Raw genomic sequence first — 23312 nt, 5'->3', positions numbered from 1 at the left:
ATAAGTCAGCTAAGTATTAGATTATACAACACAGGAACACATTATGTGTGTCATTTCACCATTATCTCCATATTTATTTTTTTCACCTCCACTTCTAATGTTTGTTCAAAAGAAGCAGACAGTTTCAGTAGAAACAAATACCTATGGAGAGTTACAAGTGAAATAACTTTTCTGTGGTACGTCAAAAACTACCTTCGTGCAACCACAGATGGACTCAGGCCCACAGTAGATGTGACAAAGGGTTCATTCAGCTGGAGGGTCTCAGATGGCTTGTTAAAGTGTAAAAAGCAGGAAGTGCTCAGTGTACAATGCTATTTGAAACACACATACACTTGCCCTTTTGGAATTCCCAAATTAAAATCCACAATTGTAACATTCTTAGATAATGTGTTTTTATTGACAATACTAGAGTGCAAGCAGGCAAGCAGGCGAGTAGGAACAGCAGCATGCATACATTCAACTAAGTATGGATGAATAGATGTAGACTACAGGGAGCCGACAAATGGCAAAGGAAGAGGAAGAAAGAAGGACCTTCCCTGCCCTAAGCTTCAAGACAACTTATCCACTACACAGCTTTATCACAAGTTCGGAATTTCGATTTTAAACTGGGTGCTGCGTGCACAGTACAATTTTTGTGTTCGAGGAAAACTGTACATTCTAAACAGAACTTCCAGCCAGTGGGACTTTAGCTTCCAGACTTCACGCACACTTACTCCTAAGGTGGTTTTGGGTTTAAGTGTTCCTTTCAGGATGCTATTCCTGGATGTGGTGCTTGCTTAAAGCACTATTTAATATCCTCCTGCCTTTTAAAATGTATACTCCAACTCAATGTAGCTGTATGGTTAACAGAAAGATTTACTATAAAGTGTATATCAATATTGGTAATAGCCAAGCATAGTTCAGTTAAAATCTTATTTATTGCCTTTACTTCTATAAGGGTTAAAGGCAATGCAACCATAAGCTTTTTAATAATAACACCTGAAACTTTGAGCAACCGCCTTATGTTACCTAAATGTTTGAAAGACAGTTCGAAGAGAACTCGCAGGAAATGTTATGGGCTTTAGGATGTATGGAAATAAAGTGCAATTCCATTTTTAACCAGGTTGTCCCAAGGAATGAAACATATATCCACATGCTTAACAGTTTGTAAAAAAAAAAAACGTACATTAACAACAGTTAAGATATAAAAAAAAAAGTACTAGAGGCAGTTGCCACCTTCACGAACAAGAAGAGTTGATTTTTCCACCACTGAGACCATTATCGTAGTTTCAGGTTCTCCTATTATTGGACACACTCCAGATAAAATCTGTGTCCCAAAGAGAAAAACAAAATAATGTTTAAATTATTATTACATTGGAAAATCAAGTTTCTTAATGTGCGTCTATGACTTATCGTTATTTAGTCAATGCCTGCTGTGGTCAATATCATTTGCCTCCTCAGCAGACCCACAACGGACATGCAGAGGGAATACTATTTGCGACAATCTGTCGTGTCCCAGTTAACGTAATCCAATGCTAAAACCTTCTAGGACAGAAAGGATATTTTTAGCCCGTGCATCAAGTGTCAAGAACCATTAGGGACTAGGCTTGGAGACGAGAACAGCTACATTAGATTGCATTGCAAAAACAAACAGATTGACAGGCTCCCTCCACAGTTAACGCCAGTGGCTCAGTGGCTAATCATACATTAGGAGACGCAAGGAAAATATTTAATTCAACTTAACAAGGAGTACAAATACCGAGCCGTGGAAATATTGAGTAGTGTATCTTGCAGCAAGGACTACTTAATTCCCCATCCGCCACAATACATATAGAGACGTCAAACAGAAGGCGATTACTAGAGAGAGGCCAAAAGGCACCTTTTTTGTGTCAGACAGATCAACAAAAAAGACTGGCTTTTCCATTCCTTTGCCATCAATATCTGCCCCATTCTAGTTTCACGTAAATTAATGCTCCAACCGCAGTGTGATGCATCAGTATACTCTGCCGTAAAAGCAAACAATCTGAGCATCAAGAAATCTTAGCTGAAAACCCCAAAGTGAAAAACTACGAGCCTTGCACAAGTAAAGTAGACGGCTGGACAGTGCTCCAAACTGAATGCCGTTCGAGCTGGAAGCAATCACGGAGAACGATCACCATTTTATATTTTTTTGTAATAAAGTTCAGACACTCCATCCCAAAGGGGAGATATCTATCTGGCTGTTACTTTAGCACGACATAAACCACTTGCAGGCCTTAATCTACAAAGGTAAAACTACCAAAGGAATATTATTATGAAAAAGACAAAAAAAAAATATTCTTTCTTTACGTTTCAACTCACGAAACAATCGAAATGGTAGCAGCTAGGTCGCCAAAGTGTTTGAAGCTACACTCCTAAGGCACTAATTGCCATGGTTGGATGAGAGCTCAGAAGTTGAAATGCACCTTGTCACTCACACAGATGCTTTCTCCACTACCTTCGACTTCTAAAACAATGTAAGGGACATGCAATCTTTAGGACGCCACCACAGTTTAAACATTCTGAAGCAGGGCCAAAGCCAAATGCCTCTTTCTAGAGCTCGCTACCCAACACCCCAGTAGTTGACATATTAAGTCTTATTGCACAACCACACTTATATAGTTACTATAACTCGATGAATGCACGAGTTAGATAGTACCTTTTTATATGTTATCCCTCTTTCTTAACCACAAATGTATTTGTCCACCAGTTTGCTCACCTGGAATGCAAGAATCAAGGTTAGGCTGAGGCAGTCATAAACGTGGATATAAGGACATGCAATTCAGATGAGAATTGCCCTTTCAAAACTGCCACCCCATAGTGATAATGTGGAGGAGAGAAAATATGTGACCCAGAAACTAAAATTCAGAGTTACAGTGGAGGAGGAGAGAAAATATCTGGCCCAGAAGCTGAAATACAGAGTGTGGATCCTGGAGACAGGAAATAAAATCTTGCTCTCCCAATGTGACCATTTTATGTGATTACATGCAAGCTATGCGACCTCCTTTTGTTTCAGTTTCTATCTAAGACAGCTGGAAAGGATACAGAAGAACAACACACAGCAACTTAATAGCGAAAATAATTTTTCAAAAACTGAAAATTCATGTATGTAAGAAGAAAAAATGCATTGATTGCTTCACAATACACAATTACAATTAATTTAAAAATTAAAAGAAAATTGACAAATCCATATGTACGTGCCATTCTCCTCTGTGAAGGACATTAAGTGGAAAGCTGCAAGGTGAGCAATAAGGCAGCAGCAACATACCCAGGATAAACTAAGAAATGTAGCTTTTGTGGTCAGGTGGCTGATAAAATGTAAACTACACTTCACATATAAATTAGGTAGTTCACTTTAGGAACTCTATGTATTTTACAAAATGTGTTCATTCTTTGCACTCAAAGTCCCTCAACTCATTAAGCCAAAATACTTACATGAACTTGTAACCCCTGTAGGCTACTGTCCAGTCAATAGTAAGGAGCTTTGCCTGGAAGCCTGTGGAAACTGAAACTCTCGCCCCTCCGAGCGTACTAAGTGACAGGTCATCCAATGACACAAGGATAAATACTTTCCTTTCTAAGAGAGCAGAGAGGGCACACATACAACCAAACATCGTGTCCCACATGCTGTACCTATCCCACCTCACTGATGAGCATGACTGAATACTTATAAGGCAAAGTTAATCGAGACTTTGCTCTGAAACCTCATTACTCCTCATTGCTTCCCTGCCTAACAAATGCACTCATAAATTGCATAACAGGATGACGCCCTGCCATGTGAATACATCTAATGTTTGCTATTTATGTGAGCCACCTTAAGTAGTCACGGTATGGCCAGGTATGCTCCACAGACCACTAAAACATGTGGATGTCTAGGATTGCTCATGTTTCCGACTACAGAAAATCAGGGCTGGCAGCCTGGGCTAGCCTGTGCCTTTTGGGGCATAATCTGCATAAGGTTGATACTGATGTGTTGTGGCACAGAGAAACCTTTCCATCCATTACTGCTGACCAAGGGCCATTACACAAAGGTAATTTGGAGGTTTCTCCTACGATTTGAGTGGTTTTATGACTTTTATGGAATTCAAATTTAAATCTACAAAAATCAGAGATTTGAGTGTCCACTCATTTACATGTATTAATATGGTGTAAATCTATCTTCTCTTTTTTTGTAGAGAACGCCCCGAAACCCCACAACACTACCTCTAAATATAGTTTTTTTTTTTTGTAAAACCTTTTTATTGGATTTTATAATCATGCATGTCAGACTCATCTGCTGTAGCGATACAATTGATGTCAACATTACTGTGTTAACCCCTTCAGTGACACGCCCTTTCCCCCTCCTGTGCCGGGCGTTGCACTAGTGGGTGGGGTTCATGACGAGATAGTCTCGTCATGGGCACAGCACAACCGTGCTCCATGACGAGACTATCTCGTCATGGGCACTGAAGAGGTTAAAGAGCAGTGTGTCACTTAATCAATCAATCAATTAATTAATTAATTTATGGGGGGTAGCACCTCCCTATGCTGGGGACACCGTGGAGGTGGCCGTCGGTAAGGTTGCCGTGTCTCCCATACCCGTATGACAGTCACTAATCCATTGTTCCCTGTAGAGGGTATCGCTAAATGGCAATCCAGGTTCTAAACTGAACTTGGGGATTCCTAACTCGGGAAATGAGGGATCTGGAGGGGGGGGGGGGGGGGGGGTCGCATGAGGCAGGGATAAGTGAAGAGCAGCTCCGTGTTTCGCTAACTACAGGCACTATTTTCTACCCTGACTGACGGGGTGAGCCAGTGTAATGGGGGGAGGGGATTGTGGGTGGATCAGTATGCTCTTGGTCCTGTTTCCGTCTGAGTGTCAGGCGGGGGTTCTGCGCCAGCCATGTGTGTTTGCTTGAAGTCATGTAGGAGCATCGCCCATTCTAATGGAATAAGATGCCGCCATATGCCAAAGGCTTTCTCCTGGCGGATGAGAGCTTCTTCGGCCGCGGCCCATTTCTTTACCGCCCCCCACCATGCTGCCACTGGGGGGCCATCCGGTGCGCACCAGTGCATTGCTACACTACGTTTCGCTAGAAGGACGGCCAGCAAAGCAAATTTGGTCTCTACTTTATTTCGCTTGTTGCGCTTAAATATAACCAGGGTGCATGCCTCCCATGTGTGGAAATCTGGGAGACCTGTGACTGCTTGTAGTGTGGTGTGTACCATCGTCCAGAGGGTTTGTATCACAGGGCATGTCCAAAACATGTGTATGAATGGGGCATCCGTAGTTAGGCAGCGGGGGCATTCAAAGCAGGATGTCGGGTCAAAGCGTTTAAGCCGCACCGGTGTGAGATATGTGCGGTGTAGCACGTTAAACTGAACATTTGTGAATCTTTGGTTGCGGGACACTTTTTTGTGATGTTCTAGGGCCGTCAGCCACTCTCTATCATGGAGGACGCGGCCGAAGTCCTCCTCCCAGCAGAGCCGTAATCGTGTCAGTGGTACGTGTGTAAGTTCCATAATGGATTTGTAGATCCATGTGATATGGTGCCTACCAGTCCCCATATGTAGCAGTGTGTGCAACACCGGGTGGGTCTTGGGTTCTCCGTCCCCGAGGTCCCAGGTCCGTCTGCAGTCCGCCACCAGCTGCTGGTGCAGCAGGAATTGGCCGGTTGGGAGCCCGCTTTCTTCGGCCAAACCTGTGAACGAAATCAGTCGGCCGTCGGTGAACAGGGCTTCAGCTTCGGTGAGCTGATGTTCGGTCCAAATCCTAAGCTCTCCCGCGGTGTAATACCCGTGCCCTTTGGGGAGTCTCACTAGCGGCAATAATGGGGAATACATCGGTGTCCCTCCGGACATGCGGTGAATCCTCATGGTGCAGGATCTGGCTTCTTTGACCAATAATGTATGAGCAGGGTTGGGTTTGGTCCCCGGGAGGAGTATTCGGGTCAGTTCCGGGACTGTTATCTGTCAGTCCTGAGCGTTCGTTTCCCCGAGTATGCGATGCGCGGTCCTGCGTGATAGGAATACCCGGGAGATTAGCAAAGCAGTAAAGAAGCCGGGGCACCATGATCATTTTGGATAGGGCTACCCTCCCAATGGGAGCCAAGGGTAAGGTCCGCACACACTAAATATAGGGTTATGAGGAGATTTTCACAATCCATTTATGGATGTAGTCCTAACCTTTAGGGAGTAGCTTTAGGTGTGTATATATGATGCAACAAAATAATAAATTGATTGATTAGGATTGTAAACACTTTGCACATGTATCATAATTCCAATGGTCACTGAGCCGCTTGCCCTACAAGTAAGAACAATCATGTTATCATTCTAACCCTAAAACCATCATAGCCCACTCATCAAATCATGAATTTTTAATTCATACACCAAATGGATGCATAATTTTCTGATGTACCAAGTTTAAATTAGGACGCAAGTCATAAACTAAACAACACATTTCTTGCTCACCTTACTTACACAAGACTAGCACATAATAAAATCAAGTACATTACATTATACAATACAAAAAAATCTAACAAATACAAACTTCAGTGCAGTAGCCCAGTCTAATCTGTGCTGTATCTATTTCGTCAGTCCAACCCAACCGCAAACAATTTCCCTTACATTTCTAGTTAAATAAGGGGACGGGGGACTGTAGACCACATGATCTCTAGTTCTGGCTTTCCAAGTGTTGATCTTCCATCTTTAAGAAGGTGGTGACTACTGCCATTTATTGTTCCACCAAAGGTTTCTTTCGCATGAAACGGTGCTCTTCAGAGTGCAGAGCAGCCCCCGCCCCTATTGACCATTTTGCTACCTCTTTTCCCCTTGCCTAAGAGTCCATCTATAAGGAGAACACCAATGCATTACTATATCCCTGCTGGCAAGAACCAAATCTAAAAATCTATTACAAACCTTTTTCTCTTGTTGTCTGACAAATAAGCCCGGCTGGCAAATTTTCACAGTGAGCAGTGCCCTCTTATCTAATGTGCATTCCAGATCGTCTGTGACCTTTATCCAAATGGGACTATCACCGGGCAGCTCCAAAATCATATGGATAAAAGATACATCTGAAAGGGCGCATCGGAGGCAGCTAGTATTGTCTGACTACATAATGAAGTTCAGTCATTGGTGTGTGAGGTACGTGGTACGTAAATAACTGAACTGAGTGGATTTGTACAAAGTGTTTCTTGAAACTGTGTTTGCATGTTGTAACACTTGTTCCCACTATATCCCTTGAAATAGCCTGCCACTCACTTCCTCCCACCTATTACTCAAAGTCGGCAGCTTCGAAGACACCCATCGCAGGAACCGTTTCATACAGCCAAGAGGATAGTTTACCTCCATTTCCGAAGATTAACAGGACCTATAGCAATTTAAGTGATGGTGGTTCCGGATGGCAATTGTCCCATAGATGCTGCAGAGATCACACAACTGCACCATACACAAAGAACTGGATGCTAGAGAGACCATCTTCTTCAAACAATTAGCTTAGACTCCGAAGAGTCTCTTCAAAAGAACTTTTTTTGCTGTGGACTCTAGCCCCATAGTCCACCACACCCGCAGCTGCCTTGCCGCAAGTATCCCCACCCTTTGGCGTAGGCAGCTGTCAGCTGCCAGCCACTGTTCAAGCCACTGAAGCCGGGCCATCAGATAATATAGTTGATAATCTGCCCCCTTCCCCCCTCCCCCCCCAAGTCTCCTTCCTTGTTGAGCAGCATAAAGTGTGTAACAATAAGCTGCCGACACCCGCCATCCCAGATCATGTCACTAATAAGGCTTAAGTGACTTGAACCAAATATGGGACATCTAAATCGAGAGATTTGAAAAACAGTATAGTACTCCAGGTAATATCACCATCTTCAAGAGAGCAATCCTGACCATTATGGGTGCTGCAAAGTGCACCACAAGTTACATTTCTTCTTAACACATGCAGGGTGCAACCAAAAATTCCCTTCTGTAGTATCTAAATCTGTGTGGCAAATTTTAACTCCCAAGTATGTACGGACTCCGGGCTTCCACGTAAAAGCAATTTGCAACATTATAGCCAATAGCTGCTGCAGGTCAAACAATATCAGGAATGCACATGTTTTTCCCCAATTACTGCATAGGCCAGACACTCTCCCCAAATCTTCTAGGATCCCAACACTCCAAGGTATTCCAGCGCCTAGATTTTGTGAACACAAAAGCAAGTCCTCTGCATATAATATCACATGTGCACCATCCCACAAAGGGATGCCCAAGCCACTTCCCATCAAACTATCTAACAGCTCAATCACAGGGGCAAAAAGCGTCAGGGAGAGGGGACGCTGGTTGGTGTAATCCCACGCAAATACACCAGCCAGTCCGAAATCTTGCCTGGAGTTTGAGTATAGCAGTGCAAGCCATCTGTCCAAAACTACACCCAGATTTATATGCTGAATGACTGCTCTAAGGTATCACCATTGCGATGCATTGAATTCTTTAAGTAAATCAACCAATAATACTATCGAGTCTGGGTAGTTTATGTTGTCCGGGTCTCATCTAGGATTCGATACACCCTCCTGATATTTAAAGAGGTATTATATTGGAGGGTGAAACCATTTCTGTCCCCAGGAAGCAGGGTCTGGAGATGGCACTGCAGATGATTGGCCAACACTTTGCTGAGAATTTTATAGTCAACTTTTGTGAGAAAGTGGCTCTGTATATACTATTCTCAAATAGGTACAGGGTGTACAGAGTTCACAGTCCCCAGAGGTTTGGCAGAGGCTAAAGTTAGATTTAACCTTACTCTCTAAAGTGGTAGCTTGGTCGAGCAGTAAGGCAGTAACAGAGGACAGTGTAAAGCATTTGTTGTACACACTCAGTCAGCAAATGGTTTCACACACTCAATAACTGAACTCTAGGCCAATGGTTTATATATAAAAAATATATGCTCGTTTTATTTTAGAACAAACAACAGGTATTAAAATATACTTTCTCAGAATGAGATGCTTTAGGTAAATACTTTTGCAATATGCAATTGGCTGTGGTAGATATTTACAAGTTGTTGCAATAGGTAACACAGTTTAAACACAATAATGCATTGAGTTCAATGGAAGTTTCAGGTTATTTGCAATAGATTACTTTCAGGATTACTTTTGTAATTCCAGGACTGGATCCTAGATTCACTCCTGGGACAGTTCTTAGAAACAAGTGATAAAAGTCGACTTAGTTACTACTAGGATTTTTAAGTAATATTTTGCAATTTTAAAAGTTGACACTTAAAAATGTCATAGAAAACAGTCAATGATTCCCTATGGAAGAAAATGCAAGTTGCAGGTATAGTATGTTCTCGTTACTTTTGTAATCCAGTACTGGGTGCCTAGACTCAGTACTGGAACCTTTATCCAAAACAGGTAAGTAATTACGTTTTTACAATTTATACGATTTTTAAGAAATATTTAAAGTTTGCAAAAATCGACACAGAAGAAATTTCACAGAAAAACAATCAATGATTTCCTATGGAAGAAAAATTGGGCTACTGGTAAGTACGGTTATGAGTATTTTTCAGGGTCACTGCTGGGCACCAAGATCGAGCACTGGGAGCTCACCTAATAGCAGGTGAGTATTTTCGTTACTCGGCTGATTTTTGGTGAATATTTTAAGTTTTGAAAACTCCACACTTAGAAGAAATTTCAGAAGAAACCAGTCAATGTTACCCTATGGAGAAAATTGAGTTATCTGCTTTAAGGTAAGTACTCGACTGGCAAAGTTAAGGTTCTGGGTACAGACTCAGGGGTCTCCCAGGGTCAGGTAGGTACAGTAGTTACACCCTCAGCGGCACAGGGGCAGCCGGGTGCAGAGAGAGTTAGGCCCAATGTTATCCTATGAGAGGCAGGGGGGCCTTGGTTGGTGGCTGCTGACTAGCAGGCCACGTGGCTGTGGGAGCTGGGCTCCTGGTCACTTGCTCATGGCAAATGGGGAAGTAGATAGGTGCAAAGGTTACACTGCCAGGGCCACTCGGGCGGCTGGGTGCAGGGTGCTTTTGAGCCTTTGGACCCTCAATTGATTTCAAAGGGAATGCTCCGATTTAGAAAAAGACTGCAAGCTCGGGGACGAAGATTCTTCAGGTGCCACCACCACTTTGAGAGGTAAGTTGGGTAGTTGGAGGATAGTTAGGTACCCAGGAGTTGGGCACAGGGGGCCACAGGAGGCCGCAGGGCGCCGGGTGCATGGGTGCCTTTTGGTGTCGGGAAATCTTACCCTCTATTGATCGCGGTTGGGGGGGTACCTGGTTCTGAGGCTACAGGCGTCGTCAGGAGCGTCGAGGGAAGTCCTTGGGTGCCGGACTCGGGGACACAGTCGCCGGGGGGTCATCCTCGTGGTCTTTGTTCACTCCGGCACAGGCCAGGCTTGGCGGGTGCAGAGTGTGCAGGGTTCGCGGTTCCGGGCTGATACCAGGGATTAGATGCGGAGTTTGAGCAGAGCCTCTGCTCATGGGAGTCCCAGGTGCTTAGAGCCAGAAGGTAGCTAGGTCCTCCGGGGTTTGTGAGGTTGCTGGCCACAAGAGGTGCCGGGTTGTAGCAGAAGCAGGTTCGAGGGTCGACAGGCCGGTAGGGCTGGGGCCAAAGCAGTTGGTGTCTTCCTCTTCTTAGCAGCTGCAGGGCAGGTCTTCTTTCTTCTTGCTCTTCTTTGTATTTCGGAATCTGGAATCTGGGGAAGGACGATTCAGGGTGCCACTCTCCTGTGGGGGGGGGGGGGAAGTAGCCTAGTTCTGATTGGGTAGGGCCTCCCATCTTCAAGACGGCGAGTGCCCGGAGATGTACTTCGCCTCGCCTCCCCCACCTGAGTGGTGGGGTTGGCAGGCTGGCACATCCCCTGTCCTTATTTGGGGTTTCCAGCCAGGCTTCCCGCCAGAGTGGGGGTTGCAAGTGGCCTGGGGAAGCTCACAGAGGCGGCATGCCTTTGAAGCTTCCCTCTGTCCATCCTGGGGGAGGAGACCTAGCACCTCGCCCAAGATGTGCATTGTTGCAGGCCCAGGGGAGCAGGGGCTCTCCTACCCAGGGGTCCAGCAACATGTCTGCTGTGTGGCAGCCTAGGCAGCCTATCAGACCAGACGTGGATTGTAGGTTAGGTTTCAGGGGGCATCTCTAAGATGCCCTCTGTGGTGCTTGGTACATTAAATCCCACACTGGCATCAGTGTGGGTTTAATGTGCTGAGAAGTTTGATACCAAACTTCTCAGTCTTCAGTGTTGCCATTATGGTGCTGTGGAGTTCGTGTTTGATGAGCTCTCAGCACCATGTACTCTTAAATGGCAGCACTGCACTTACAGGGCCCAGGAATGGACCTGGGTACTGTAGGGGCACAGGGCTCATGCTCCTGTGCCCACACCACTGGCATAGGGCACCCAGCTAGAGGGGCGGCTGATGTATGGCAGTGTAGGTGGTGGGCATGGCACACAGGGATGTGTGCCATGTCGACTCTTTGTTTTGTCTTGTACCCAGACACTCAGCCTGCAAGGGAAGTGTGTGGGTGTGTTAGGGTACAGGGCCTCTAAGGGTGGCACAATGAGTGCTGCAGCCCTTAGAGGCCTTCCCTGGTCACAAGGCCCTGGGTACCATTTACCAGGGGCTGACATGTGGCCAAGGTTTGCCAATTTGGAGTTTTTTTTTTAGGGAAGGAACATAGGCCCTGGGCACCTGATTGGCAGGAGTCCAGGGCACACTCAGTCAAAGTACATTCAGCAATAAGTGGGGCATACCATGCAAGAAAGATGGCACTTTCTCACAACTTTCAGCATTGAAAGTGGCCTGTACAATGTCAGATGCAAGACATCATTCCTGGGCTTAGGGATAGAAATAATTAATCCCTCTCTGGGAGTGGCAGGCAAGAAACCATGCTCCAAAACCTTTGCATACATTTCAGCGAACCTGGATGTTAGTTGGGCCACATGTCTTATAAAATTCCTCCGGTAGCCTCTCTGCACCTGCCGTTTTATCTTGTGGCATCCCTAATAGGTTCCATAATCAGTCCTCCAAAGACTCAAGCTCCTCAACAGCTAATTGTGTAAGTGGTGTCCTATAAAAGAAGTCTTCTATTTTCTCCTTAGGTGTTGGAACCTGCTCTCTGTACAGCTCCTGGTAATATCAGTTAAATATATAATGAATTTCATGTTGAATAAATACGACTTCCCACATTTTGAATATGAGTGACTGAGGAGTCTCATTCCTCAGGATGCATCTGCCAGACCAGCAATCTCCTTGCCCTGCATCCTTCATTTTGCACAGTATTTAAATCTTCACAATAGGCCAGAGCTCTCACCTGTTCCTATACCGTCTCATATTCTTCTCCAATAATCTGCAACGTGTCTCCGGGAACTCTTGCTCCAAGTCCCAAAGCATTGCTTCTAATTTGGCCAGTTCACCTTCCAATGGCAGAGGGAGGGATACAGAAAATAAAGAAATAACTTTCCTCATGACCTCTCGTTTCTCCCGGCCATAGGAAGACCATAAAGGGATGTCATGCCAGAGTTAAGGAAGAGCCCCAGATAAGGGAGACAACTTCAAGATTGTCGATAAGTTAATATAAGTTTGTGCCTTGCCACCATAGAGCTAGAGTCTGGCTGTCTCCAGCATCTTAAGATATAGATTTAAGCTACTGCAAGTGCTGTAGTCATCTAGTGATGAATACGAGTCGCTGTGTCCGGGATGGCTGCAATGTTATGGAGGAAGATATTGTGAAAAAATCTGTAATTGGTCAGGTGGATCCATATATCTGTTCAGTAATACTCTAGAGCCGGGCAGGCCCAAATAATTTGATAGTTATTGTATTCATTGGCTTCACATTTCCAACAGGTCATGGGGAATATGCTTGGCAGTATGTAACTTACAATGGGATCAGAACCAGTCATTCAGGCAATTTAAGAATAAAAATGTCATCCTAGACTCTTGGAGGACTTTGTTGTGGTCAAGTAACAGCTACGACCAGTCTACTCTACTCTACCTATGACTGTATGCCATGTCGGGCAAGTGGAATTAGGATTAGGATTGGAGACCATGCTTTTGAGGAGGACACTATAAAGACCTGACACTAGTCCATGGAACAGACATGGTAGTTGTATGTACTGGAGGATGGGAGAAGCCAAAAAAGATCCCAGTGGTGGCCCTAGGGAGATACAGATACAATTAGTTAGTTGTTGAGATCGCCAAAATCTGCTGATCTAATGCCAAACTGCAAGTGGAGCACTGGAAATGACTTGAGCACCTCCCTCGTCAAAGAGTTGGTCAACCTGGTGCAAACCTCAGATCGGCCAGGTTCCCCAGGAAAAAGGCTTGCCATCAATTCTCAATGCGTGTTGTGCCACAGCGGGCCAGGATGTAGACAAAAGGGTGGATATTCATGAGTTTGTGAGCCTCTGTGGCCCACAAAATTGATTTTTAGCCTGTACCTGACCAGCCGTACTAAGATAGACCAGTAGTGGTAGGTGTAGGCTACCCACATGATGTTCCAGTTGTTTCTAGAATGGTGCCTACTCGGGTGGATAATGATAAGAGGACAATTGCGACAGTCAGAAGGCTATGTAGTAAAGGGACATATTGGGGGAGATGTAGGCCCCCAGCTATAGTGTCTGCCCATAAACGGGATGCCTGCAGTCGAGGTTTCTGCCATTCCAGAGGTAGGATCTGATATACGTTTTGATTTTAGTGAGGAGTTAGTTGTCTTGGTATCCGTGGCAGTAACATGCTGACTAGATACTTGTATCAGGGAGCGATAATCATTTTTATCGTCTGCACTCTTCCCCAGAGGGACAGATTGAGGTGCAACAACTGTGCAAAGTCATGTTTGGATTTGTCAATTAGGGGGAGGAGATTGTCCTCAACCATGCGGGCAAGACCACTTATTGGTGCGCACTCCTAAGCATCAGAAGCCCTCAGGCACCTGGTCATATTGTAACCCAGGATACTGGTATTTGTGGTGATTATGGACATTGGTAATGCCTTGCACTTCGTCCAATTAATCTTACAGCCCAATAGCTGGGAGAAGTCAAAGATAATAGCCATCACTGCAGCAATACAGGTTCAAGAAAGGGATACAACATATAACAAGGCCTTCACCCGCTGCCATGGGTATGCCCTTAACCTCTCCTGAGAGAACGATTGCCGCTGCCAGTGGCTTTAGTGCTAGTAAAAACAAGAGTGGTGAGCGGAGCAATCCCGGGCGAGTACCCCAGCCTATCCAGAGAGGGGAGGATGGGAATTTTCTGCAAGAGATCTCCACAGTTTTAGATTCATAAAGAATCTCTACTCATTAAATTAAATCAGTCCCTAGTCCGATGTGCGACATTACTTGAAAAAGGTAGGGTAACTCCACCCAGTCGAATCTTTCTCGGCGTCTAAAGAAAGTGCCAACATCCCATTAGATTCATACCTTGTTTGCCCAAGAAGGTGGGACAAGGTCCCCAAATGGTTGTAGGAAATGCATCTGGGAAAATATCCCACATGGGACTCGTGGATGAGCAGGGATATCACCTTGTTCAATCTCACCTCTATGATTTTGAGATCTACATTAAGCAGCGACATTGGGAACTAGCTGGCACACTTTAGCTTGTCCTTGCTGTTCTAAAGGAGGAGGGTATAATGGCTATTTTGATATTGCTTCAAGGGAGTGCGCTGTTGCCGCCTCTTGAATAGTGCATTTGAAAATCGTTGTTGGAGGGGTTTGGTGGTCTTTATAGCTTTCCTGAGAACCCATAGTTTCCCAGAGAGTTACACGTTGGTTGGATGGAGATGGCTTCCCCCACTTTCTCCTGAGTGAATTGTCCAGCTAAAAGAGCTCCGCCTTCCTCTAATAAAACTGAGAGGCATAACAGGACTAGAAAGGTATCAATCGGTGCATGTGTTCTGACAGGACCGGCAGTATCGCAAGGGGTATAATATGAAGCGAACCTGCCGACAAGCAGGTATCCTCCAAAATTTGGTATTGCCGGAATGGCCAACTTTGATTCACGCTATTAGAGTTGTAGAGCTAGAAGTCTCTCAGCTTTCTCTCAGTGATTGTATCCACGCCGCCTTAGTTTAACCAAGCCTTTCTCCACTGCAGTTGTGAAAAATTAATTCAGGATGATTTTTGCAAACTCCAGTGTAGGGAGGGAGTGGGTAAGATTGTATATTTGATTGTGAGGTCCCAGACGGTCACCTCCAAGGACTGGAGGTCAGAGAGCTCCCGCTTCACCAACGCCGAATCTCTCATTAGGCTCCCCCTCATTGTCTTACTTGCAGACCAAAGCACCCTGTGGAAAGTGATCGAACCCTCAGTGTTCAAGAGGAATAACTAGATGTGATTAGGGAGTTTTTCTTTGTCCTCCGGGAATTGGTAGGCTAACGCCTTTATTCGCCATCGAGGGGGGCAGTTGCCCAAGATCACTGGGCTATAGTCAAAGAGGATCAGAGGGCTATGGTCAGAGGCCGGCCTGTAGTATATCTCAAGAAGGGATATCAGGCAGTAAGTAGTCAGGCAGTAGAGAGATGACGCTGTCAACAGAGCGTGTAAGAGGTCAGTAGGAGTGTGAATTCACTCTAGTGGCAGGCAACTGCATGAGTCAGTGCTATAGTTGGACAAGTTGCTGGACATTTGCCTTATGGAAAGTTAGACCCGCTGTTTTCCCATCATTTCCACTAAAGAAATTTGCGTTGAGGTCTCTACAGAAGGCACTCCCACAACCTCTGGGGTAAGGGAACAGTGCATAGAACCGAGGTGTAGGGTGTCTAGTGCCCAGCCTCAGCTACTGAGAAATTACCACGTCCCTGCTCAGGGATCTGTCACAGGTTGAGCTGGGGAACAGGAGTTGGGAGGGTGCCCCCACAGGGGATATCCTCCTCGCCTTGGCTACTGTGGATGAGGCCTCCACAGCAGCCCACTGTATGGTCGGCGTCCCGCAGAGAAGGGCCCAGTGTGCACCAGATGTGCCTCACAGGTCAAAGTTCGCCAATAACAGCTGTCTCAGTCCCCGCACAAGGCAATATAGACCACTGTTCAAGTCTCAGGTCCTTCAGGATCTCCTTGTGTGGGGTGAAGTCGTCACGGTACATGGCCCGGGTCATGCAGACTCATCGCCTCCAAGATCTTCAGATGCAAGCTCACCTCTACCCACTAGCAGGTTGGGGGTCAGGGCCAACACAGGTTGAGCTGGGGAACAGGAGTTGGGAGGGTGCCCCCCACAGGGGATATCCTCCTCGCCTTGGCTACTGTGGATGAGGCCTCCAGAGCAGCCCACTGTATGGTCGGCGTCCAGCAGAGAAGGGCCCAGTGTGCACCAGATGTGCCTCACAGGTCAAAGTTCGCCATTAACAGCTGCCTCAGTCCCCGCACAAGGCAATATAGACCACTGTTCAGGTCTCCTTATGTGGGGTGAAGTCATCGCGGTACATGGCCCGGGTCATGCAGGCTCATCGCCTCCAAGATCTTCAACTGCAAGCTCACCTCTACCCACTACCAGGTTGGGGGTCAGGGCCAACACAGCTGCAGAGCTGCCGAGACACAGCAACCCCAGGGACAGCTCCTAGTAGTGGCCCAAAACAAATTTCAGAGCCTCATAGTCTTGTTGCCAGGCAGCCATCGCTGTCCAGTCCCACTAGGTGGCTATGCAAGAGGAGATGCCTCCCTCAGATCAAACTCTGAGGCCTAGACCGTCCTCACAAATGCCTTGCTTTGCTGCTTTCATTGTGTCTGCCCATCGTTTCTTACCGCCCCCGCCTTCAACACTGTCACTCACATATCAGGGGGCATCCATGCGGGCCTCCAGGCTCATCGAAGTGGCAGGATGGACGGGATTATGACCGGGCGATGGAGAGCTCACAGCTGCAGCCATCTTCCTGCACAGCAGGACACGCCACTCTTTTGCTGGTGCCTTCTTACTCGATCTCTACCAGCTATCTCTTGCTCTCCAAGTGTCTGCCCCTCTGGTTGCGATAAAAAGAAGTTATTTTTTATAGCAGTATCCCCCCCAACAAGCTTACAGGGATGGGTAGTAAAATAAGTGCCACTAATTAACATTGGAATAGGGGGTTGGGCAAGAGACATGGTAGATGCGATAAATCCCAGTATTGAGAACAAAGACCAATCATTATTCTTTGAGATAGGCTCCAGGTACAATGTTTATTTACCCCTTGTTTCAGTCTTTAAAGAATTGTCTCAAAACGAAGGAGACGGGTTCAGAGAGGGTGCACCTTCTACACTTTAAAGCGATAAAATACTCTGGATGGTACTTCAAGGAGTATATGCTGTCCCAGGACTTAATGGCAGAGCAGGAAGAAGAGGGTTCAGATCAGGTTCTGCTTCTTATTACAAGGTTAATAAGGCCACTGTTGAGACTTTAGGAATGGTTGAAAGTAATCATTGTATGGGCACCCTCATTTTATTCAGGCTATCTCCAAGAACTAGATATCGTGCCAATATTTTAATCATCAGAGTTCATTATTGGAGTTGTATAACTCCTTACCAGTGGTTAAGGTAGAAGAGATAGCAGGAAATAAAAATAAACATCTATAACAAGAACATCACATGACGTAAAGAGGAGTGGTAGAGATGAAGATATGCATCCATTGGTCTTGAAGGTATATTCTGAAGAAGTAAGTCATTTCGTTTCCTAAGAAAAATACCAGCTCATGGTTAAACCTGGGGGGTCCGGGATGCAATTTCACCACCTGTGGTTAGTCATGAGAAGACCTTGTTTAGAGTCTTACCTACCACTATTCTTTTGTGCGAGCACGTGGCCCCACAAGATCTAGTGGTAACCTAACTCGATGATAGCGCTTGCTTGATAAGGTCTTCTCTGCTCATGATACCGCAGTTGATGGTATCCTGTTTATTGCAGACGCACGCCGGACACCTACCCCACGCGCTAGCCCAGAAGAATAGTGGTAGGTAGGAACTCCTCCACCCACCACCATGTGTAGATAGTTATTGTTTATAGGTCCTGATGAAATGCAGAGTATAAATTTTGAACACATTGCGTGAAACATATCGACCACTTGTCTTGAGTTGAGTATTGCTCCACTGGACCATTAATCCAGCGAGCAGCCACTCTTTTGTATTTTTAATAAAGGTGGATAACCATCCCATTAAAATTAGTTTTTTGGATTGTCCAACCTTTTTTAATATATCACTCACCCATGTCACATCTACACCTTCACCTAGGGCCCTCACACCCACGGCACCATACGGCAGGAACAGAATATCTCCGCTAAAGAGCCCCTTTATGGGTCCCCGTCGGGTATTGCACCGCCGACCCGACGAGGAGCGAGTCCATAAGATGAAGTATGACACCTAGCTTGCTGGGTGTATGAGGACTCTAGTTCCGACAAGGAAAATTCCCCTCCTGTGGCCTTTCCACTTGTTGTCCATCCACTTGGGGATCAGTGTACCTTTCTTTCTGTACATTCCCAGGGCATGTACGCTGGACCCCGTTAAACAGCTCTACCCGTCCCCCTTCTTGTTTGAGGATAAGATCTTTGAATACATAACGCACAACTTACATATTAGCCCAGCCAGAGAATTCGCATATATTATCATAGGTTCCCTAGACCCCTATATAGAAAATGACAACCTTCCTGACATAATGCTTATGCTAGCTTGCAAAATAATTTTGAGAAACTGGAAGAACTTCAAACTGATCGCATTCAAATCATGGCAAGAATGGCTAATCTTTCTAAGAGGTGCCGACAACATAGCTCTAAAACTCTCTCCCTGGCGCCCTCCTTCTAGGAAAATGTGGGGCACTTTGGACGCATCCTCCTTTACCTTCAAGCTGTCTTAAATTACCATTAAGACATCTAGCCATATCAATTCAAACTCATTACACCAGATACTACTCTCCTTGAGAGCTCACATAGACGCATCAGACACGTACCCTATGACCGATGTTGCGAATCCTTGGATTCCCTTTGATTTTCCATTTATACAGGGTTTTACCTCTCACTCTGAACATTTTATATTTTATATAGAACGTGCATATGTCATTACACAATGAACAATTCTACAATAAAAGTTGGTACTAGAAGTTGTACCAATGTACAGGTTACCCTCTTCATGTCACCCTTTTTACCATCGACATACTTGAAATACGAACTACTATCTCATACAAGATATGGTATACCTGACTTTGTATTTGTCAATGACATGTTATACCTGACATCACTCCTATTAAGTGAGTTCAATATGTATAATGATTACCTGTCTTTTTCTTCTTTCACTACCCTTTTTCTGTTGTATATCTTGATATGCCAATAAAGATTACTTGAAATATAAAAGACTCCACAACTAACAAGAGATGATTGGGGAGCCACAGGACTAACATCAGAATATACGTTTTTCAACATAATGATAATGAATGCAAAAAGAAACACCCACCAGAAGAGCAGAGACAAAAATTGTCATTAGTATCAACATTTCAAACTAACAATAGGGATCATTAGCACTGAGTAAACAGTCAAAGCTTGAGACCATATATGGTCACTGGGGAGGATTCATACAAATCAGTCCTCTTTTGACGTGTATGTGTAGTATATGAATTGCGGGGTTTATGATTGACCACTCAAGTCACCAGTCTTTTAGGGGCTGATTTAGAGTTTGCAGAGTGGAGGTAAGTCCATCAGTCCGGAGGAGTACTTTACTCCTGCCATACAGAGGTTTCTACACCCCTCAAATTTAGAGTGGTCTGCCAATCCTGCGGACACCTCTAAACATTGTTAGGAACAGCTATCTGGGTGGTTCCTGTCAATGTATTAAATGTTTGATGGAAAGTACCATCAAAATGACGGAACCGTCCATCAAACGTTCAATATGTTTTGTCCCAAAGCGGGATTTGTTTTTTAAAAAAAGGTAAAAAACGAATGACCTCTACACCTTGGGAGTTTTCTTCCATTGTATGGGAGTAATTTAAACATTTTTACTGACCCTTACTGTCACGTTTTTCATGGGGGTATGGGAGAGTACATACAGATCATTTGACCGCCCACTTTTAAATTATTTGACCGCCCACTCTGAATCAGGTGGGCGGTCAAACAGCCAAAGCTCTAAATCCCTCACTGTGTCTGGCCATCAGACGAGTATGTCAGAAACAGAGTAGTCTCCATCACCGACATAGGTACGATCCGCCCAAGTGTAAATAAGAAAGATGGACTTTCAGTTTGCAGGTGAGGGTAATTCGTCGCTGTTGCAACTAAATATTCTCGCTACCAAACTCTAAATCAGCCCCTCAGTCTGTAAACTGTTTCCCCACTCCCACACATGCAAATGTTTTGAATAGCACCAGAATTACGACTGTGTAGATGTTTACTATGCTAGCTCATGCAACACTAAGGCCTGTCAGTTTTGCATGCCGATGTTCACACTATTTCCAAGCTCAAGCCTAACTAGCATAAGGAAAAAACTTTGTGGATCGAGGACTTCTTGTGGCTTTATAACCCATCAAAATGTTGGCTTTAAACCACATCAAGTTAAAATAACTTTTATTGTACGTCCCTCTCCAGTGTAAGCAGCATCTCATTATTGTGCAGATCGGACGGTTTGTGATATGCGTAATTGTACTGAAAGCATATCTACAAAAAATGAAAGCATTGTCGAATATGATGCAATCTGGGACATTTTTGATAAAATATCTGGTATAAGTATGCCTTAAAGAACTATTAGAGATAACCACGAATTAACACAATGCAACCTAAAAAGCAGGTTCAACATACAAGGCAGGGTCGGGTCACCAACTGGCTGCGATTTTGCTGATCTCAATAATATACCTGTATGCATGTCAATTTTTTTAAAAAAAATGAAAAAGAAAACAATTAAAAAGTCAAAGGCAGTTACACTAAGGGCAAACAAAGTATTTACCTACCATTGTCGATGGAAACACCAGATCTGTAGTAATCTATAAATATGTTTACTTAGGAAAACAAAGAGGAAATACAAGTGCAAAGCACTCATTAGATATCCTAAAGCTGTCCATACCATTCCCAAGCCTGTACTAAAGCAGTCCAGCAAAAGAACCTGAATCAAGTTGCATTAAGGGCAGTTGTACAATGTATATACAAACACAGTCAGCTACTTATCCAAAACTAAGAAACAACTACTCCTCCAAAACTATGAAACTGACAAATGGCTGATAGCTTCCTATAGAAAAAATAGAAATCATAAAGACAACAGTAGATCAAGCAGGAGTCACTAAGCACAGATCACATGCCTATCTGCGTTCACCTTTGAAAGCACTCCAAATATCTGCATTAAGTGTATTGAAATTTCATAATTAGCCCCTCTATTTTGAATATATATTCAAAATAGTTGCGTCTAGTTGTGTCTGGTTAGATCATGACCTCTCTGCGAAGGGACATATCTTGATGTGGTCAAAACCTGCAATTTTCCAATGTAATAGGCTAAAAATATTAAGATAGGCAAGCCTGGAAGAATGGCATTTCGGTGACGACGCTCCCGAACTTGGACTACTCAAGGTACTATACAGACTGTCCAGATTACACAATGGCATGTTTGCAAAAGGTGCAAAACTGTTATGACCATTCTCAAGCAGGAACCAAGATATCATATTACCCCTCAACTGACAGGTCTGTCCTGGAACCTAGGTCACCAAATTTAAAGTTATAGGAGATAACTTCTGGCTCACATGGTAGTACATCATAAAAGGGACTAGATATTGATTAGACGGCTTACCGTGGGTTAAAGGCAGAGATGTACTCTTGGATCAGAATGCTTCTTATATATCATTGTAACCAGATAGCAGAAGGTGGGAGGATGTTGACATTCATTCAGTGTAAGAGGGACCACACTAAGAAACAGGTTGCTAATTGAGATGTTCAACATTATATAGCACCACAAATCTAGGAAAACTCGGAAACCCATCTTTTCAAATTACACCACCAGGATAAAATCCAAGCACTGCAAGGTAACCCTGGTATAAAGATGATACGGCAGTGCAAAATACCTCATCTAATGCCATATGACCAGTTTCAAGTGTCCCAGGATGCTTGTTTCCGGTCCAGGGAGGACCTGGCCTGGCAGTTGGTCTGGACTGTTCCCATAGGGCACAGGGTCAAGACTGATTTGCATATGGCTGGGTCCAAACTGGGGTGGCGTAGTGGGCAAAAGAACGATGGATTTAACCCAGATCTTTTGACTGGGGGAGAATGTTTGCATTGTCAGCATTCCGTCCATCATTTGTTTGCTGTAACACTTTTCGCCCTAAGTGGGATGGGTATACCCAGACGTGGGTCCCTTGCTCACTGTGCCACTGGATTCAAGATAGCCTGGCTGAAGAAGGGTGACATACCCTGAAACCGGTCCCAGGATGCTTGTTTCCGGTCCAGGGAGGACCTGGCCTGGCAGTTGGTCTGGACTGTTCCCATAGGGCACAGGGTCAAGACTGATTTGCATATGGCTGGGTCCAAACTAGGGTGGCGTAGTGGGCAAAAGAACAATGGATTTAACCCAGATCTTTTGACTGGGGGAGAATGTTTGCATTGTCAGCATTCCGTCCATCATTTGTTTGCTGTAACACTTTTCGCCCTAAGTGGGATGGGTATACCCAGACGTGGGTCCCTTGCTCACTGTGCCACTGGATTCAAGATAGCCTGGCTGAAGAAGGGTGACATACCCTGAAACCGGTCCCAGGATGCTTGTTTCCGGTCCAGGGAGGACCTGGCCTGGCAGTTCGGTCTGGACTGTTCCCATGGGGTACAGGGTCAAGACTGATTTGCATATGGCTGGGTCCAAACTGGGATGGCGTAGTGGGCCAAAGAACGATGGATTTAACCCAGACTCTTTTGACTGCGGGAGAATGTTTGCATTGCCAACATTCCGTCCATCATTTGTTTGCTGAAAGATATTGCAGCACTCCGTATCATGATTGCGTCTTTAAATCATAGCTTGTTTGATACACTGAGCAAACGAGTTCTACTACAACTCACTGAAGAAATGTTTAAGCATGATGAATCCGTTTGAAGTCCACATTAAAATGGAAACAATTACGGACATGTTCCAAAACCCATTTAAAATGCATTTGGTACAGTGGGAAAACATCTGCATATACCATTTTGATACGTACAGAACCCATGTACTGAGTAACAATGGGGAATTTCACCTTCTTCGTTATTGAACACATCGAGCACATTGGCTGATTTGGTCCAACATCAAATATATATATATATTTTTTTTTCCTGTACAAAAGTAATCGCACTATCAGGATCGATGCATTACCAGAGATGTCATTGCCAGTAACGCGTTTCGAATGTCTAGCAGTCTTGCTCACACACTGGTGTGTAGTAGGGACAGCGTCAGTTTTGAATACAAAGTCATGAAAATAAACGTAGG

The 23312-nt window shown here is 44.7% G+C and overlaps 1 protein-coding gene across 6 annotated transcripts in view; it reads right to left on the bottom strand.

Moving 5' to 3' along the window:
* The window catches only part of MAN2A2 (mannosidase alpha class 2A member 2), a 658091-nt gene that overhangs the window by 598944 nt on the left and 35835 nt on the right, over positions 1-23312 (bottom strand). For 2 of the 6 annotated variants that reach the window (XM_085644368.1, XM_085644369.1), the window contains exon 3: positions 1216-1306. The exons of the other annotated variants lie outside the window; for them this stretch is intronic. In XM_085644368.1, the coding sequence (XP_085500494.1) occupies positions 1216-1306 (91 nt within the window). The remainder of the gene's footprint in view (positions 1-1215; positions 1307-23312) is intronic. 6 annotated transcript variants of the gene reach the window in all.

This window comes from Triturus cristatus, chromosome 3_1 (genome assembly GCF_964204655.1).
Source record: "Triturus cristatus chromosome 3_1, aTriCri1.1, whole genome shotgun sequence".
Classification (NCBI taxonomy): domain Eukaryota; kingdom Metazoa; phylum Chordata; class Amphibia; order Caudata; family Salamandridae; genus Triturus; species Triturus cristatus.
The sequence above is the reverse complement of the archived record's forward strand: the minus strand, read 5'-3'. Positions and strand labels throughout refer to the sequence as shown.